We start from the raw sequence: 21,068 nt of genomic DNA on the forward strand, positions 1-21,068 counted from the left end.
CATTTAACTTGAAACCGAGCTTGTACTTTGGCTTTCAAGTTAAGTGGGGACAGCTTAAATAGGCCATCACATATGGAGAATAATATCTCATCAATCAAACACTTAATTGAAGAAACCAACTCTAATCAACCAACCAAACTCTGTGAGCAACATCCTGCCTTAGAGGGGGAAAAAAAACCCACTGTAACCTGACTTTTTAATAGATGGATTTGATTTCTCACACTGCTCAGCTAAGGCAGTTGGGGGATAGTCTTGAGGAAAGCCTTCGGCTCTTGAAAGGCTACGGCACTGAAATCTACACCATGGCCTTCAGAAGGCAACCAGTCTGGTGTATGAGGGAAGGGCATGGGTGTGGATAGGGAGCCTCTGTCTGGGAGTTTAAGAAGGGACCCAAGTTAGATCAAAAATGTGGGCAGTGCCCTGAAGTCCTTCTGGTTCCCAAAGCTGCCAGGCAGGGGAATAACCTGGTCATTCCACTTTATGTGTGAGTCTTGTGCTCTCTCCTCAATAATAAGATAACAGTCTTGCCGATTACTCGTCACTAAGGGTACCCGGTTGTGGTGACATTGAGGCTGACCTTGGAGTCACCGCCCCCGCTGCCGCACTCTCCTTTGTCGTACCACCATTTGTTTTTCAATTTGTCCAAGAGGCCTTGCTCATTCAGTTTTAATACTGCCAGGTTAACAGCATTTCTTGAAACGATAAAACATAACTTGTAAGAAAATGCACAAATGCTTAGGAAATCGTTAACGTATAAAAAGGAGCACAAGAGGACAAATTGGCTAAATTTCACAGAACGTGGAGCTATAAAAATGTCTGTACAGCAAATACAGGGTTAAATATTGGAAGGTGGCATGGAGGATAACATTTGCTCAAAACTGAAGTGTGCGGGATGGGGAAATTGTCTTTGAGAAAAAAAGTAACAAGAACACCACATCCATGCAATTAACATTCGTCACATATGGCACCATAACTTGGCTTTTACCATTTAAATTGAAAAAGCCGTTGAACTGTAAAATTAAAACAGCAACAAACAGTCAGAGAGGACAACACAGAGAGAGAACATTTAAAAAAATGGATGCATTAAATAGATGAAACCATAATTTACCGTCTTATTTAACTCCATGGAATATTGTAGATTTTAAACTTTTAAAAGTTACCTCAAAATCCACAAGAAAGAAAATGACAACAAAATGCATCAGGGTAGGTGGAATACTATAACAACACGGATATTGTTATATTATTCCACCCACCTTAATGCTGAGCCTTTAGGGGTTGCCACACCATAGCCTTTGGAATCCAGATTTCCACCAACTTTCATGGTATCACACGGTTTTCTCTGCTCAATGTACTCATTCATGGTTGACTCCAGCAGGAAGGCAAACTTCCCCTTCGACTTCCGCACCCGGGCCACGCCGTCTGCTGTTGTTTTGGTAAACACAGATGGCTCTGCTGATTTCATGTAAGACCACATTTTCTCATAGACAGCAATTTTGGACCTCTGCAACACAGATGAAACTTCTTAGGAGCTACCACATATTAGAACTGGAAGAGGCCCCAGTGCACTGGTTCTCAAACATTTTTTATTGCAATATCCAGTAAGAAAGGCATGTTACACTGCAACCCAGTAGGCATATTCATATATATGTAAACATGCTTCCAGAAAAGAGTTCTCAAAACCACACTCATCTTTGCTTTGTGTGATGTGCTCTGATATTTTCTAGTCTATTCTTTAAAAAAATCTTTTATTGATTATACTATTACAGTTGTCCCACTTTCCCCCCTCCACCCAGAACCCCCTTCCCTCCATCATTCTCCCCACTCAGTTCATGACTATGGGTCGTGCATATAAGTGCTTCGGCTTCTTCATTTCCCATACTGTTCTTAACCTTCTCCTGTCTATTTTGTACCTAACATTTATGCTTCTTATTCCCTTCACCTTTTCCCCATTCTCCCCCTTTCCCCTCCCAGCTGATAACCTTCCAAATGATCTCCATATCTATGATTCTGTTCCTGTTCTGGTTGTTTGCTTAATGTGTGTTTTTAGGTTCAGTTGTTGATAGTTGTGAATTTGTTGCCATTTTAATGTTCATAGTTTTGATCTTCTTTTTCTTAAATAAGTCCCTTTAACATATCATGTAATGGCATGGTGATGATGATCTATTCTAATTTACTTTAAAAAAGCTGATCAGGACCCACTAAATTGATTTCATGGCTCCACTAATGGGTTTCAATCTAGTTTGAAAAACACTTTCTTAGTTCAATCTTTGTCTTAATGCAGAAATCTCCCCTACAATATTCTGCTATGTGATTATCCTTGAGCTGCCTGAGGGGAAAACAAAAAGGAGGGGGGTAGACAACCATTATAGTTAGCCCACTCCAGCACGGGGCACTAATTTTTGTAAGAAAGTACTTCCTTATTCTGAACTGGAGTTTGATTCTCTATAACACTCACCCTTTATTATTATCTGCTAGAGCTATGCAAAGCAATTCTGTTCCTTCTTGTATATAATGGCCCTTCAAATATTGCAAGGCTGTTACTATGCCCCCTCATCATCTCTTCATCAGGCTATGTCTATCTACATCTAATACTATTTCCAGAACACTCACAATTTTGGTCTCTTCCATGGGCACATTCTAGTTAGCAATGTTTCTAACAGTGGGGTTTCTAGAAATAAACAGAGCACTCCAGACATATGATAAAGACAGAATAAAAATGAAAACTGCTTTTTGTCACTGAAGCATTATTTTCTATCAATGCTGCCTGAGTTCACATTAACATATTTAGTCTGTAATCCACCTTTTCAACAGTTTTAAAGCACCCTACTGGAGGTGTAAAGAATGTAATAGAGTGAATAGTGTCCCTCCATCAACTCAGGTTGAGGCTAAACGAAAACTGTTAGTTCTTTCTACCACATCAAGTTTCCCTCATCTTTGCCCTTTTGAAGTTTGAATTTAATTCCATTAAATTTCATCTCTATTCAGGTGGTCCTTAGAACATGTTCTAAATGTTTATAGCTCTATATTAGATATTCTGGAGAATATAAAGGAAGCATGGTTTCAATGACTCTATGACTTCCAATTAATTTGGGAGCTAGGTCCCGAGGAGTAAAAACCCTAGAGAAAAATTTTAAAGTAACATTTGACCGGAGGTGAGATAGCATTGTACAAATTATAAACATATGCCATGTTTTCTTTTTTTCATTTAAGATTTTATTTATTTATTTTTAGAGAGAGAGGAAGGGAAGGAGAAAGAGAGGGAGAGATACATTGATTGGTTAGCTCTCGCACCCCCTACTGGGGACCTGGCCTGCAACCCAGGCATGTGACCTGACTGGGAATCAAACTGGCAACCTTTGGGTTTGCAGGCCAGCCCTCAATCCACTGAGCCACACCAGCCAGGGACATATGACATACTTTTAAGTGTCCTTTCATGGGGTTTCTTGACCTTCACTTCAGCTTTTTTGATTGTTTATTTAGTTGCTTTTCTCTGGACTTTGGCCAGTGGTATTGCATCTTTTTTTTTTTTTTTTTTTTTTTTTTTTTTTTTTTTTTTGAGACTTGCTTAGACCTGCCTAAATAATTCCAGAGGGCTGGAATGCTCCGAGCTATCACCATGGAAACTACACATTGTGTTTATGGCAACCAGATCCTCACTGAGGCCCTCACTGAATCACTGAAATGGTTCACTGAGACAGGAACATAAAGAACAGAAAATAAAAAGCCAATATGCCTGGAGCCAAATGGGCAAAAGAGAGTTTGGTAGGAAATAAGGTTAGGAAAATAGTCAGAAGCCAGATCTTTAGAGCCCTGTAGGTCATGGTAAAAAGTTTGGGTTTGTTCTATGTGTGATAGGAAACTATTAGAGGATTTTGAGGCAGGATGTGATAAGATCTGAATTAAAACTTTAAAGCATTGTTCTAGCTGCTATATGGAGAAATGGCTAAGGTGGGCCAGAGTGAAAACAAGGAGTCTGGTTAGGCAACTCTTCTAATTAGTCCAGGGGAGAGATGGTTGTGGCATGGACTAGGCAGGGAAAAATGGAGGTGGAGGGAAGAGGTTGGATTCAAGATATGTTTTAGGGCCCAGGCTGGTGTGGCTCAGTGGGTTGAGCACTGGCCTGTGAACCAAAGATATGTTTTAGGAAGGGGAGAGGTAAGGGAGTGGAGGGATTGAGAAAAAAGGAAAAAGGACTCATGAAAATAGACAGTAATGTGGTGATTGCTGTAGAGAGGAGGGTATAAGGGGACCAAACGGTAATAGGAAAAAAACATACAATAAAGATTAAATAAATAAATAAATAAATAAATAAATAAATAAATATCATTGGGTCTAATTGCCAGCTAAATCAACCAGGATATATGCTTTATAATTTTTTTTGCCACTTATCCTCTTTGGTGTTCACACCAATACATTTCCCCTTAATAATCAAGGCCTTCTAAGATCAAAATCTCACCCATTGACACATTCATTTCATGTCACAGTATCCTCATCTGACACAGAAAACAATTTCTAAGCCTCATAACGAAATATATTCTCAATGACTTTATTTTATTTCAGTCAGAATTTCCTAGTCAGTTGCTCAAGGAATTAAAAAAAACAGTAAATAATTCAGATTCATAGAAAGATATAAAAATAATGTTAAGAACACTTATGTACTAGCCACAAAAGTTAAAAAATAAAACATTATGAAGTTAGTTAAAGTCTACCTATGTATTCTTCCCTAATTGAATACTTTTTTTTCTCTAGGTCAAAGGTATCCACTATACTGAATTTGGTCTTTATGATTCACTTGTGTATATTTATACTTTTATGAGAATAAACTTATCTCCTTTGTAATGGCTGCATGGCATTTCACTTGATGGATAGACCATAATTTATTTACCCAATTCCCTAGTGAAGGACTCTTAGGTTAGTTTCATTTTTTGTCATATTATAGACAACACTGTGGTGTGGGTATGTCTTTATGCCCATACAAAGAGGTATTTTGTTTTCTTCATCTTGGCTCAATCAAACCTGAGTGACAAGGGGAGGGAGTTAGAACAATTTGTCTCATACTATTAACAGTAAACAGGCCATTGCTTCCAAAGATAAATTTATAAGCCAAGGGCAAATGGGTCCGTGAAATCTGATCCAAGTTCACTGTAATTTGCACTCATTTACTTCCTCATTTACCTGAGCTCTTTGATTGCTGATACAGGTTAACAGGTTTATTCTTTTAGGTAATGATGCATTTCTAGGAGAATAAATGGCAGGGCTTGAAGTGTGCACTTTAAATGTGTTTGATGTATATGCAGCAGATATTAATGAATGCAGTAAATGCAAAGTGAGTTAGTGGCAGAAATGATTGGGCCCTGGTTGATGACTGAATTCTGAAGGCATTTAGGAAGGGGAAAAAGAAATGGTTCATAATTGAGAAAAATTAAGCTGAGACATTTATCTTCCTAACTAGTATTTAAGTGACAGTATAACATTCAGACCAAAAAGAAGAAATAAAATCACTAGGCTTCCTTCCTTCCTTCCTTCCTTCCTTCCTTCCTTCCTTCCTTCCTTCCTTCCTTCCTTCCTTCCTTCCTTCCCTCCCTCCCTCCCTTCCTGTCTTATTTGGCTGAAATACTGAAGGCAATAAAAGGGATTGAATGTTAGCTCAATCATCTAAGAGAAATTAAAAAAATTATGGGCTGGATGTATAATAGCAAGTTCATTTTTCTTCAACCTGCTATGACTCATTTAGTTAACCTCATGGAGTACCATTTTGTACCTAAGAAGGAATAAACAATGATTATGCAGAGAGGCCAAAAGAAATTCTCCTAGACCTACTTGATAATTAACAAATAAAATCCCAAAGGAAAAATACATGAATGGAGGGGGGAAAGCTAATCCAAAAACAGTAGATAAAATAGAGCTCTAGCATTCACGAATTCAACAGTTACTGTTCCAACTACTTGTAATAAATGATTAAGTTCAATGATATGGAGAAATTTGCCTTTTTTGTTGAGGTAAAAATTTGAATTTGGCCTAGTGAAACCACGTAATTTGTGAGTGCATTTAGCTCACCACTTAGACCTTGTATCTTTTATCACTGTGCATAAATTATTCCTCTGTAGACCCAGTTAAGTACAAGGTAACTATATAGTGCAGTGGTTGAGAGTATGAAGTCACACAGCTTGGGTTTGAGTCCCACTTGCTAGGTGCATAAGTTATCTAGCCCCTATGTGTTTCAATTTTATCATCCATAAAATAGGATAATTTTTTTTAAAAAAGTGCTTACTTCAAAGGTTTATTAAGAGTAATTAAGTGAGTTAATACATACATCTCACTTAGAATAGTGCCTGGCACACAGGAAGTGCTGAAAAACACTACATGTTTTAAAGTACAGAAAGTGTAACTTATTTAGTGGTAGAATCTAATAACATCATAAATTAATTCAGTTTCATATTCATTGAATCATTAGTTCATTTTGTGGAGGAAATGATATGCTTAAGGATTATTGGCATATTTGATTCTCCAGACATCTGTGGTCTACCATCAACAAAACTCATTATTATTTCGCTTGGATTTAAAAAATCTTGGTGTTGGGGAGAACCAAGATGGCGGCGTAGGTAGACACACTGCGCCTCCTCGCACAACCAGAACTGACAGAAAATCGAACGGCAAGGGGGTCCAAAACCCAGGAAATAAAAAATAAACATTCATCCAGACCGGTAGGAGGGGCGGAGATGGGCACGGGGTGGAGAGGACGTTGCCATGGCGGGACCAAGACTGGTGGAGTGTGGGATGAACGGCGCAGGCAGTCTGAGCACTGGCAGACCCTGAGGCCCCACATTCACACACAGATAAACCGAGAGGGCCAGACTCAGAGTGGCGGAGAACGGGGCAGGCAGAGCAGTGGGTAGCACTCCGAGGCCCCACATTCATGCATAGATAAACCGGACTAAAGACGGGGAGCGAGGCAGACCACGCAACCCAGGGCTCCAGCTCGGGGAAATAAAGTCTCAAACCTCTGATTGAAAGCGCCCGTGGGGGTTGGGGCGGCAGCAGGAGAGACTCCCAGCCTCACAGGAGAGGTGGTGGGAGAGACCCACAGGGGCCTGGAGTGTGCACAAGCCCACCCCTCGGGAACCAGCACCAGAGGGGCCCAGTTTGATTGTGGGTAGCAGAGTGAAAGATTGAAATCCGGAGGAGAGTGAAGCGGGCTCCCTCTTGGCCCCTCCCCCACATACTGCGGCACAGCGCAGGAACCAGCGTTACCCTGCCCCAGTGAACACCTAAGGCTCCGCCCCTTAAAGTAACAGACGCGCCAAGACAAAAAAAAAAAAAAAGGCCCAAATGACAGAACACCTCAAAGCTCCAGAAAAAATACAACTAAGCGAGGAAGAGATAGCCAACCTATCGAATGCATAGTTCAAAACACTGGTTCTCAAGATGCTCACAGAATTGGTTGAATCTGTTCGAAAACCAGATGAAAAAATGAAGCCTATGCTAAGAGAAACAAAGGAAATGTACAGGGAACCAATAGTGATGCGAAGGAAACTGGGACTCAAATCAATGGTGTGGACCAGAAGGAAGAAAGAAACATCCAACCAGAAAAGAATGAAGAAACAAGAACTCGGAAAAATGAGGAGAGGCTTAGGAACCTCCAGGACATCTTGAAATGTTCCAACATCCGAATTATAGGAGTGCCAGAAGGAGATGAGGAAGAGCAAGAAATTGAAAACTTATTTGAACAAATAATGAAGGAGAACTTCCCCAATCTGGCAGAGGAAATAGACTTCCAGGAAGTCCAGGAAGCTCAGAGAGTCCCAAAGAAGCTGGACCCAAGGAAGAACACACCAAGGCACATCATCATTACATTACCCAAGATTAAACGCAAGGATCTACATCCAAGATTACTGTATCCAGCAAAGCTATCATTTAGAATGGAAGGGAAGATAAAGTGCTTCTCCGGTAAGGTCAAGTTAAAGAAGTTCATCATCACCAAGCCCTTATTATATGAAATGTTAAAGGGAGTTACCTAAGAAAAAGAAGATAAAAAATATGAACAGTAAAAATGACAGCAAACTCACAGTTATTAATGACCGCACCTAAAACAAAAACAAGAGCAAACTAGGCAAACAACTAGAACAGGAACAGAACCATAGAGATGGAGATCACATGGAGGGTTGTCAATAGGGGAGTGGGAGGGGGAGAGGGGGGGAAAGGTACAGAGAATAAGTAGCATAGATGATAGGTGGAAAATAGACAGGGGGAGGGTAAGAATAGTGTAGGAAATGTAGAAGCCAAAGAACTTATAAGTATGAGCCATGGACATGAACTATAGGGGGGGAATGTGGGAGAGAGGGTGTGGGCAGGATGGAGTGGAGTGGGGGGGGGAATGGGACAACTGTAATATCATAATCAATAAATATATTAAAAAATAAAAAAATAAAAAGAGGGAAAGTCATAGCGATACAGGCCTACCTTAAGAAACAAGAAAAATCTCAAATAATCAATCTAGCCTCAATACCTAAAGGAACTAGAAAAAGAACAGAAGGAAGGAAACAATAAAGATCAGAAAGGAAATAAAATAGAGCCTAAGAAAACAATACAAGTAACAAAAATAAAACTTTAACTAGACTCATAAAGAAAAAAGGCAGAGGATCTCAATAAATGAAATCAGAAATATTTATAAGTTTTTCTGTGGGGGGTGGAGGGATGGGGAGAAAAGGCACACAACTGTAATTGAATAACAATAAAAATTAAAAATGAATAAATAAATAAATAAAAAAATCTTGGTTTTGGAAACATAGGTAGGGTGGCAAATTTTTCTTTTAAATTTGTCTTATAGTCAGTTGAGGTACATACATTAAAATCCCCATTAACCAGAACACTGCTATTGGGGAGGCCTGGAGAGTGAAATTTTCTGCTTCCCTGAGAGTTAAATTAGAATATCTGCTTGGTCAATGGAACATCCAGCTGGAGTGAGTAGAATACTATCTCTATTTTTAGAGATAGACAAGACCTTAAAAACCATCTGGTTCAGCCTCTTACCCAATGCAGCAATGGCTTCTCTTCTCAAATGCCTCTAGCAGTGAGGCACTCCCTAGCTCAGAAGAGGCTCAGGATATAGCCTACTCTATGGTGGGACAGTTCAAGTTGATAGAAAGTTCTTTTTGTTGGGCTGGTAACCTTTATGAGAGCTTCACTCCCTTTACTCTAACTTCTGCCTTTTGCTTGAATTGGTCAGTTCCTCCTCTCTGCTTCCATTTCTCCATTGTAGGTAGCACTGATTATATTGTTTTTTGTTGTCTTCAATGGCATCTGAGCTCCTCATTCCCAGAGTTTAGCTTAATGCCTCCCATGTAGGAAACTCTCACTATGTATCTGTGGAATTAATAATTGCTAATATAGTAGTTTCAGCCACTAGTCCTAATTCTGTCCTCTGAAATACCAAATAAATATGCTGTCTTTTCCACATGATGTACAGCTTGAAGAGTACCACCACCATGTTACCTATTTGTCATCTCTTTTATAGGCTAAACATTTTAATGGCCTTCATTTGTTACTTGTATGACACAAATTCCAGTCATCCCCCTCCCCTTATGGTCCCCATTTTGTAAATATTTTTAAAATTTCAAAGTCCCTCCTAGAATGTGGCCCCAGATTTGACCACAGTATGCTCAATATAGTGGCATGAGAACAAAGGACAATGAGATCATCTGTTCTCATGATCTGAACATGAGTGTAACTTTGCATTTTGATGAGTCAACAGACATGTTTAGATATGTTGATAGTGCAGATAACAAAACAGACCAATAAATTGGAAGCATAACTGTCAACAGAGACATAATCTACTAATGGTATTAATGGTATTACTATACTGTCAGTTTGCACACAAGTATTACATAATTTATGAAGAGAGTATTGATATTTATGACATCTCTATGACCAAAAATATACAATGTGTTCTGAGTGAGTATTGAGAGGATACAATGAAGGAAAGGTCAGGGGAAGACCATTTTAGGTACTTTGCATTCCATTGTTCCTCAAAGGGGAACAGTCTAACTTCATGTACTTATTAATTTTTTTGGCCAATGTTGTCATTATGCCTATATTGTCCATTTCTATCACTGTATGTACAATACTACCCTAGATATGACTTTGGGTTCTCAGCCTCTACCCTTTTCCCCTGATCCCTGATTTCACTGTCTTCTTCCCTCAGAGGTCAATCCTGTACCCCATTTTGCCATCAGTAGTCTTGACCCTCATGGATTTTGTAAGGGCTTTTGTTACCCTTGAGCAAGGGATCATTTTATTTGAATAGGAGACTCATGTCCCAAAAAGGAGAGTGGATTTCTTGGCTTTGTAAAATGTGCCTTTTAGGGGCTAGAGAAGGCCAGCCCTGTGATCAGAACACTAAGAAGAGGGGAAATGGCAAGAGTTTCAAATAAAAATGCCTTCCTCTCACTCATTTTTGCCTTCTCTAATTTTATTGTGTACTCTATTGCTTAACAATTTGGTCAATTTGTTCTCTGGATTGTACTTTTAATTAAGAGAATATCATTAAAAAATGGTGGGAATAGGAAGATGGCAGCGAGATAGGTGGGAGTGGAGTCCACTTTCCCTCGGCACCAGTGAAACCCCTAGCTGCTCTGAGGAACAGAGCGAACAGCCAACGGTATTCCAGCATATATGAAGATTGGAGACCAAAGATAGAGGACACTGAAAGATCAGATGGTAAAGAAGAGTGCTTAAGGACAATAAGGTCCCTGGGACCAGTGTGGGGACCAGGGTGGCTGAAGCCCCCAGCTGGGGCGAAGGGTCTGCTGCAGGATTCTTGGGAGAGAGCCAGGCTGTGCTGTGTGAGAGGCCAGGTGCTTGTTTGGACCAAGGGGGCTTGAATAGGAGGAATTTCCCGAAAAGAAAAAGAGAAAATAGAGACACTCAGCAGCTGTTTAGAGAACTCTCTGAAGCAGCCATGGCCTCTTGCACCCCTACCCCCTCAGCCCCTGGACTGCGAACACCGGATAAGCAGCCCCAGCACACACCAGCATGCCCAGGTTGGGCGTGCACCCCAATCAGCAGCTTGGGTGCCCACAACTGAAACCCTGGGTGGGCGCGCACCCCGATCAGTGGCCTGGCTACCTGGGTGCACAGACACAAAGCCTGGGATAGGTGCGCAACCCAATCAATGGCCTGGCTGCCCGCAGGTGTCCACACCTGGAGCACGGGACTGAACATACCTCTCCCACCTAGCCCCTGTGCACAGAGCCCTGCAGGGCCTACACACTCTCTAGGAGGAAGGCAGAATGCCCAGCAGAGGGGAGCTGCAGGGCGAGAGGAGACTGCAGTCCCCCGAAAGACTTGACCAGTAGGGGGCTGAACTACCCTGATGGAGCACCGAGAGCCCCTAGCAACTAGGACAGCAAAGAGCAAGAAGGTGGAGTGTGAATTGTCCCTAAATGGTGCACCTCCAGGACAGCACAACTGGTGGACTAAAGGCCTAGGGGGGAGCAGAAGGACCCTGAGGAACTGGACTGGAGGCTGGACAACAGCTAAGAGTGTGGCTCAGGAAGGGAGAAAAGGGAAACCAATCCCTCTTCCCACCCCCTCCCATTTCACAGACAGGAAGACCAGCAGAAATGACCTCACTGGTTTAAAGCCAGCAGAAGACTTTTTTTTCCTTTCCCCCTAAATTCCTTCTTCCTTTCTGTCCTTTCTTTTTTTATTCCTTCTTCCTTCCTTCCTTTACTTTTTTATTCCTTCTTCCTGCCTTCTTTTATTTATTTATTTATTTTAATTTGGGTTAAAATTCCTTCTTCTTATCTTTCCTCCGATCTTTTTTTATCCTACCTTCCTTCCTTCCTTTCCTTCCCTTTTCTATTCCTTTTTCCTTCCTTCTCTTCTCCATTTATTACTATTTTTTTCTTCTTTCTCCTTTCCCCGCAGGTGAGACAATAAAACCTGGAGCTCTCAAAAGACCAGAGTTAGACCCCGTTAGACCCATAAATGTCAGCTCAAGACCAGTGAGCTCAGGAGATTAAGGAGACAGCATCACTGAATCCCACTTGCATTCTACTATAGAAGTTCACACCATAAACCCAGGGAGTCAAAAAAGACCAATTTAAGAAGCAGAGGCTAACAAGAAGAGTCTCACAAACAATAGGAAGATAAAAAAACAATCCTAAATGAAAGGAAAGGAGGAAGCCTCAGAAAGAATGCTAAATGAAATAGAGGCAAGTCAACTATCAGATACTGAGTACAAAGCAATGGTTATCAGGAAGCTCACTGAGCTCACAGAGAACTACCAGAAACTACAGGGAAACTACAATGAACTGACTGCAAACTATATCAACATGAAAATGGAAATAGAAACTACCAACAAGGGCCAAGAGGAAATGAAGAATACAATTTCTGAACTGAAGAACACACTAGAAGGAATGAAAAGCAGACTTGATGAAGCAGAGTATCGGATCACCGAGCTGGAGGACAAAGTAGAAAAAAACACGGAGAAAGAGCAAGAAAAGGAAAAGAGGCTCAGAAAGAACTAAGAGGGATTAAGGGAAATGCAGGACAAAATGAATTGTAAAAACATCCGTATAATAGGGATACCAGAAGGACAAGAAGAAGAGCAAGGGATAGAAAAACTATTTGAAAAAGTAATGATGGAAAATTTCCCTAATCTGATGAGAGAGAAAGTCACCCAAATCCAGGAAACACAGAGAGTCCCAAGCAAGAGGAAGCAAAGAGGCCCACCGCAAGACACATCATAAATAAAATGGCAAAATTCTAAGACAAAGAGAGGTTCTTAAAGGCAGAAAAGGAGAAAAAGGAAGTAACATACAAGGGATCCCCAATAAGGTTGTCAGCTGACTTCTCAATGGAAACACTCCAAGCCAGAAGAGAATAGAAAAAAATTTTCCAAGTAACGAGAACCAGAGGCCTGCAACCAAGGCTACTTTACCCAGCAAGGCTCTCAATCAAGATAGAAGGCCAAATAAAGAGTTTCCCAGTCAAAAGAAGTCTAAAAGAATACAGCTCCACCAAACCAGCTCTGCAAGAAATGCTAAAGGGACTGCTTTATTAAGGAAAGGAAGGAAAAGAGAAAGAGAGAGGAACACCGGTAGGAAAAAAATGGCAATGAATAACTACCTATCCATAATAACCTTTAACGTAAATGGATTAAATGCTCCAACCAAAAGACATAGAATAGCTTAATGGATAAGAAAACATGACCCACACATATGCTGCCTACAAGAGACCCATCTCAGGACAAAAGACTTACACAGACTGAAAGTGAACGGCTGGAAACAAAATTTCCAAACAAACGGACAGGAAAAAAAAGCAGGGGTAGCAATACTCATATCAGACCAAATAGACTTCCAAAGAAGGGCCATAAAGAGAGACCCAGAAGGTCACTTCATAATACTCAAAGGAAGAATCCACCAAGAGGACATAAACATTGTAAATATATATGCACCCAACATAGGAGCACCCAAATACATAAAGAAAATCTTGGAGGACATCAAGAAAGATATTGATAGCAACACAATTATAGTAGGGGACTTTAACACCCCACTGTCAAAAATGGACAGATCTTCCAAACAAAATATCAAAAAGGATATTGTGTCACTTAACAATACCCTAGAGGAAATGGACTTAACTGATATATATAGAGAGCTTTTCATCCCAAAGAAGCAAAATACACATTCTTTTCAAGTGTACGTGGAAATTTTTCAAAGAGAGACCACATGATGGGACACAAAGCAAGCCTCAACAAATTCAAGAAATTTGAAATCATATCAAGCATTTTCTTTGACCACAAGGGACTGAAACTAGAAACCAACCCCAAAGGAAAAAACACAAAACACTCAAAATCATGGAGACTGAATAGCATGCTATTCAACAATGAAGGGGTCAAGAACAAGATTAGGGAAGAAATCAAAAACTTTCTGGAAACAAATGAAAATGAACTCACAACAACCCAAAACCTATGGGACACAGCAAAGGCAGTCCTGAGAGGGAAGTTCATAGCAATACAGGCCTACCTTAAGAAGATAGAAACATTTCAAACAACCTCGCCCTACACCTACAAGAACTGGAGGAACAACAACAAAGACAGCCCAGAGCAGACAGAAGGAAGGAAATAACCAAGATCAGAGCAGAGTTAAATGACATAGAGACTAAAAGCACAATTCTAAGGATCAATGAATCCAGGAGCTGGTTCTTTGAAAAGATAAACAAAATTGACAAGCCTTTAAGTAGGCTCATCAAGAAAAAAAGAGAGAGGACCCAAATAAACACAATTAGAAATGAAAGAGGAGAGATTACAACTGATACCATAGAAATACAAAGGATTGTAAGAAATTACTATGAACAACTGTATGCCAAGAAATATGAAAACCTAGATGAAATGGACACATTTCTAGAAAAATATAATCTTCCAAAACTGAATGAAGGACAAGCAGAAAACCTGACCAGACCAATAACAGCAGATGAAATTGAAGCCGTAATCAAAAAACTCCCAACACACAAAAGCCCTGGACCAGATGGTTTCACAGGAGAATTCTACAAAGCATTTAAGGAAGAGCTAACCCCTATCCTTCACAGACTATTCGAAAAAACCCAAACTGATGGAAGACTCCCAAACTCTTTTTATGAAGCCAGCATCATCCTAATCCCAAAACCAGATAAAGACACAACGAAGAAAGAAAACTTCAGGCCAATATCGCTGATGAGCATAGACGCTAAAATTCTCAACAAAATATTGGCAAACCGCATCCAGCAATACATTAAAAAGATCATACACCATGACCAAGTGGGATTCATCCCAGGGATGCAAGGATGGTACAATATTAGCAAATCAATAAACATAATACATCACATCAACAACAGCAAAGACAAATATGATCATATCAATAGATGCGGAAAAAGCATTTGATAACCTACAGCACCCATTTCTGATAAAAACACTCAGCAAAGTGGGAATAGAGGGAGCATTCCTCAACATAATAAAGGCCATATATGAGAAACCTACAGCCAACATCATACTCAATGGACAAAAACTTAGAGCTTTGCCACTAAGATCAAGAACAAGGAAAGGATGCCCTCTCTCACCACTCCTATTCAACATAGTGTTGGAAGTCCTAGCCAGAGAAATCATAGAAGAAAAAGAAATAAAAGGCATCCAAATTGGAAAGGAGGAAATGAAACTGTCACTGTTTGCAGATGACATGATAGTGTACATGGAATATCCTATAGACTCCACCAAAAAGCAACTTGACCTAATGAACGAATTTGGCAAAACAGTTGGATACAAAGTCAATACTGAGAAATTGAAGGCATTCCTGTATACCAACCATGAAATAGCAGTAACAGAAATCAGGAATAAAATCCCATTTGATATAGCAACAAGTAAAATAAAGTACGTAGGAATAAATCTAACAAAGGAGGTAAAACACCTGTACTCAGAAAACTACACAACATTGAAGAAAGAAATTAAGGAAGACACAAACAAATGGAAGCATGTACCATGCTCATGGATTAGAAAAATTAACATCATAAAAATGGCCATACTATGCAAAGTGATTTATAGGTTCCATGCAATGCCCAATAAAGTACCCATTACATATTTCACAGAAATAGAACAAACATTTCAGAAATTTATATGGAACCATAAACGACCCCGAATAGCTGCAGCAATTTTGAGAAAGAAGAACAAATCAGGAGGGATCACAATACCTGATATCAAACTGTATTACAAGACCACTGTAATCAAAACAGCCTGGTACTGGCATAAAAACAGGCACATAGACCAATGGAACAGAACACAGAGCTCAGAAATAAACTCAAGTCTTTACAGTCAATTGATATTTGACAAAGGAGGCAGGAGCATAAAATGGAGCAAAAACAGCCTCTTCAACAGATGCTGTTGGGAGATCTGGACAGCCACGTGCAAAAAAATGAAACACAATCATCAACTTACACCATACAGAAAAATAAATTCAAGGTGGATAAAAGACTTAAATATAAGTCATAAGACCATAAAAGTCCTAGAGGAAAACATTGGCAGGAAAATCTCAGACATTCCCTGCAGCAACATCCTCACAGGCAGGTCCCCTAATGACAGGGACATAAAGGAAAGAATAAACAAATGGGACCTCATCAAAATAAAAAGCTTCTGCATGGCTAAAGAAAACAGTATTAAAATTAAAAGAGAACCAACTGTATGGGAAAACATATTTGCCAATGATACCTCAGACAAGGGCCTGATCTCCAAAATATATAGAGAACTCACACGACTGCACTCCAGGAAGACAAACAACCCAATTAAAAAATGGGCAAAGGACTTGAACAACACTTTTCCAAGGAAGATATACAGAGGGCCCAGAGACATATGAAAAGATGCTCAGCATCACCAGCCATCAGAGAGATGCAAATGAAAACCTCAATGAGGTAGTATATCATACCAGTCAGAGTGGCCAATATAAACAAATCAACAAACAAATGTTGGAGAGGGCACAGAGAAAAGGGAACCCTAGTGCACTGTGGGTGGGAATGTAGACTGGTGAGGCCACTGTGGGAAACAGTATGGAAATTCCTTAGAAAACTAAAAATGGAACTGCCCTTTGACCCAGCAATTCCGCTGATGGGATTATACCCTAAGAACCCTGAAACACCAATCCAAAGGAACCTATGCACCCCAATGTTCATAGCAGCACAATTTACAATAGCCAAGTACTGGAAGCAGCCTAAGTGCCCATCAGCAAATGAGTAGATCCAAAAGCTATGGCATATTTACACAATGGAATTCTAGGCAGCAGAGAGAAAGAAGGAGCTTATACCCTTTGCAACAGCATGGATGGAACTGGAGAGCATTATGCTAAGTGAAATAAGCCAGGCGGTGAGGGACAAATACCATATGATCTTACCTTTAAGTGGAACATAATCAACAGAAGAAAAAAGCAAACAAAGTATAACCAGAGACATTGAAGTTAAGAACAATCTAACAAAAGCCAGGGGGGAGTGGGGAGGGGACAGTGGGGAGAGGGGATTAGAGGAACTACTATAAAGGACACATGGACAAAACCAAGGGGGAGGGTGGGAGCTGGGGAGGGAGGTGGGTTTGGCTGGGATGGGGTGGAGGGATGGGGAGAAAATGCATAGAAGTGTAATTGAGTAACAATAAAAATAAAAATATAAATAAATAAAAAATTATAAAAAATACCCTATGCTACATTTACACAATGGAATTCTAGGCAGCAGAGAGAAAGAAGGAGCTTATACCCTTTGCAACAGCATGGATGGAACTGGAGAGCATTATGCTAAGTGAAATAAGCCAGGTGGTGAGGGACAAATCCCATATGATCTCACCTTTAACTGCAACATAATCAAGAAAAGAAAAAAGCAAACAAAATATAACCAGAGACATTGAAGTTAAGAGTAATCTAACAATAACCAGAGGGGAGTGGGGAGGGGACGGTGGGGAGAGGGGATTACAAGAACTAATATAAAGAACACATGGAGAAAATCATGGGGGAGGGTGGAGGCGGGGGAGGGAGATGGGTTTGGCTGGGGTGGGGTGGAGGGATGGGGAGAAAAGGCAGGCAACTGTAAATGAATAACAAATAGAATTAAAATAAAAAAGAAAGACAGTGCTCGTCTTTAAAAAAATATCATTAAAAAACTAATATGCATTTTCTTCTGAATTATTTAGCCCTCTTTGAAATTTCTGTTTTTAATAAATTTTCAGATCTCATTGCTGTGTGGTACAAATTCAGAAAAGGTGGCTTTGGGCCTCTGTTTGCCTGAACTGAGTACTTATAGATCCCCTGTAACCTCCTGTGCCCTCCCTAGTGTTCAGGAGCAAATGATGCCTCAGTGAGTTTCTCAAATATTGGGATATGGACTTGTGACCCTTGCAGGACAATGCACTGGAAGGAAAGGAAGCTGGCAATGCAATTCCTTGAGAAAGCTCCTAACCTCCACTTCTTTCTTCCCTCCCTTTTTTCCCTTTTCTTAATGTTTTACAATATTTGAACAGTATAAAGTACTTTTATAACCCAGTGGAGTGGGCAGGAGATGAGAATAGGGAAAGGGCAAGGCCTGGAGGGATGGAACAATTCTCAAGTTCTTTGATGTGGTTATAAGTCTGTGAAGGGAGATGTTTTTGGCAATAGTGTTTTGCTTGTCATACAACCTTTCAAGTAGTCCTCTTTCTTACTCAGAGACCTTGGTTTTGTTATGAGCAGAAGCAGGAGGTAGTTGGATTTCTTCAAACCATGTATTTGCATAAGGCTTTCTGGTTGCCAAGGTAATATTACAGTCACCATCTTATTTAAACCTCACAACAACCCTGTGAGGTAGGAGCAGCAGGTATTGTTTGTTCACTGCTTAATCCCTAGCACCTAGAACAGTGTCTGGTACCCAGGCTCAATAAATATTTATTGAACAAAAAAATGAATGCCCATTTTATAGATGAGAGAATCAAGGGTGGGGAGAGGGTAAGCCCAGTGGTAATGCCAAAAGATGCTACAGTGGGCTTTAGCCTACCCACTCATTTCCATGAGTCTATTCCAAAGTTACCACAAAAAAAAAAAAAAAATCTGGAAAAAACTGTGCTTGCTGTGCAAGCACATTCTCTGGACAAGTCCCACCCAGAATGGCACCCTGAAGGGCCTCTTACAAAATTTGGAGGTTGTTACTGGCTCAATAACTTGCCCCAGGTCACACAGCTAATGAGGAGACTCCATCGAAGTCTGCTGACTTCAAGGCTACAGGCAGATCTTTTCCCCCTACCATAGGCCCAATCTCTTGAGCTTTAACACTGACAATATCCATTTTGGTAAAAGCGATGAATTCACCTTCAAAAATATGTTTTATTTCTTATTTAAGCTTTTTCTAAAAATTAGGGGTAAATTATGAATTAACTCCAATCCTTTCCCACTAAGGACCAGAGTAAGTGAATGTTCTTGTTATATATTGTAACTCTGTAAGACTCTACTAGCGTTCATATTTAACCTTGTGATGGGATCAGAGCAATTTGGGGTAGAAGAAGAGCACACTTGGCTTGCCAAATGTATCTGACACATGTCTTTCTTCCACATCTGGTGAGGTGCATTTGGAAAAAGGAATTATTGAATTTTAAATAAAAAATTCCACTTTGATTTGGAGCAAGGAACACAGGAAATGGTTTCATTTATAAAGCATGACCAAAACCTTAATTTCATTGTCTTTTTTTCCTTCACTTTGGTTGGCACAGTTCTAAGCATTCAGACAAGTACTGCTTGTCAGTTTCCTTTTGCCTCAGATACTTAGTGACTGCCATGTGACTGTGTATTGGTGAAAGCACGGAAAAGGAAGGGAAAGAAATACTGGCTTCTATTCTTAGTTTTAATTGGCATATTATAATTCTGGCAGACTTATTTTGGGGGTTGGGATTTTAGATAACTCCATTGGAGTTGGAGGTCATCTTTTGCCTAGACATTGAGTTTTGCTCTCAAAGTCAAGTCCTCATTCCAAATACTTTTGCCTTACATTCTCACACTTGTCTTTAAAGTCCAGGGACAGATTTCCTTCTATCTCAAGGAGAACTATTTTCAATGTCTTTTTTCCAAAGGAACAGGCGACAAACCAAAGTTTCCAATGACCTTTCTAGTGTCCCTCCCTGGCATGCAAAGTCTGATAGCTATTATAATTTGTCTTCTGCTTCTCTTGCCAATTCAGACTATGAATATTTCTTTTTTTAATTGTTGTTCAATTACACTTGTTACCATTTCCCCCTGCTCCTGCCTTACTCTCCCCTGCCCTACCCACCCCCCACCTTCCAAATTCAATCCTCCCCCCATTGTTTTTGTCCATGGATCCTTTATACATGTTCCTTGACCCTTCCCCTTCTTCTCCCCATTATCCCCCACCCACTCCCCACTGGTCACTGTCAGTCTGTTCTTTATTTCCACATCTCTGGTTCTATTTTGCTCACTTGTTTGTTTTGTTGATTAGGTTCCACTTATAGGTGAGATCATACGGTATTTGTATTTCATCACCTGCTTATTTCACTTAACATAATGCTCTCCAGTTCCATCCATGCTGTCAGGAAGGGTAGGAGTTCTTTCCTTCTGCTGGGTAGTTATCATAGTGTAAATGTGCCACAATTTTTAGACTATGAATATTTCAATAGGTTGAAAGTAACATTAGAGGACATAGAAACAATCAACAAGAGCCAAGAGGAAATGAAGAATACAATTTCTGAATTGAAGAACACAGTAGAAGGAATCAAAAGCAGGCTACATGAAGCAGAGGATCCAATCAGTGAGCTGGAGGAAAAGGTAGAAAAAAACTCCCAGAAAGACCAAGAAAAGGAAAAAAAAGACTCAAAGAATGAAGATGGGTTAAGGGAACTGCAGGACAACATGAGATGTAATAATATCCATATAATAGGGATACCAGAAGGAGAAGAAGAACAGCAAGGGATATAAAACCTTTTTGAAAAAGTAGTGATGGAAAACTTCCCTAATTTGATGAGAGAAAAAGCAACACAAGTCCAAGAAGCAGAGAGGATCCCAATCAAGAGGAATTGAAAGAGGCCCACTGCAAGACACATCATAATTAAAATGGCAAAATTGAAATACAAAGAGAGAATCTTAATGGCAGCAAGGGAGACACAGGTAGTAACATACAAGGGACACCCGATGAGGCTACCAGCTAACTTTTCAACAGAAACATTACAAGCCAGAAGGGAATGGAAAGAAGTATTCCAAGTAATGAAAAGGAAAGGTCTTCTACTCAGCAAGGATCTCAATTAAAATAGAAATTACTACGAACAACTATATGCCAAGAAATTTGAAAACCTGGGTGAAATGCACAAATTTCTAGAAAAATATAATCTTCCAAAATTGAATCAAGAAGAAGCAGAAAGCCTAAACAGACTGATAGCAACAGCTGGTGAAATTGAAGAAGTAATCAAAAACCTACTGCACACAAAAGCCCTGGACTGGACAGTTTCACAGGAGAATTTCACAAAACATTTAAAGAAGAGGTAAGCCCTATCCTTCTCAGACTATTCCAAAAAGTCCACAAAGAGGGAAGAC

General features: G+C 40.0%; 1 protein-coding gene across 4 annotated transcripts in view; it reads right to left on the bottom strand.

The window, feature by feature from the left end:
• GRIA3 (glutamate ionotropic receptor AMPA type subunit 3) overlaps positions 1–21,068 on the bottom strand; it is a 434,868-nt gene that overhangs the window by 23,596 nt on the left and 390,204 nt on the right. For 2 of the 4 annotated variants that reach the window (XM_024566693.3, XM_045200889.3), the window contains exon 13: positions 1,254–1,501. In XM_024566693.3, the coding sequence (XP_024422461.2) occupies positions 1,254–1,501 (248 nt within the window). Of the gene's footprint in view, positions 1–276; positions 693–1,253; positions 1,502–21,068 lie in introns of those variants that run through there. The other 2 variants (XM_024566694.4, XM_045200888.3) reach the window with 2 other exon arrangements.

Source organism: Desmodus rotundus, chromosome X, assembly GCF_022682495.2.
Source record: "Desmodus rotundus isolate HL8 chromosome X, HLdesRot8A.1, whole genome shotgun sequence".
Lineage (NCBI taxonomy): Eukaryota > Metazoa > Chordata > Mammalia > Chiroptera > Phyllostomidae > Desmodus > Desmodus rotundus.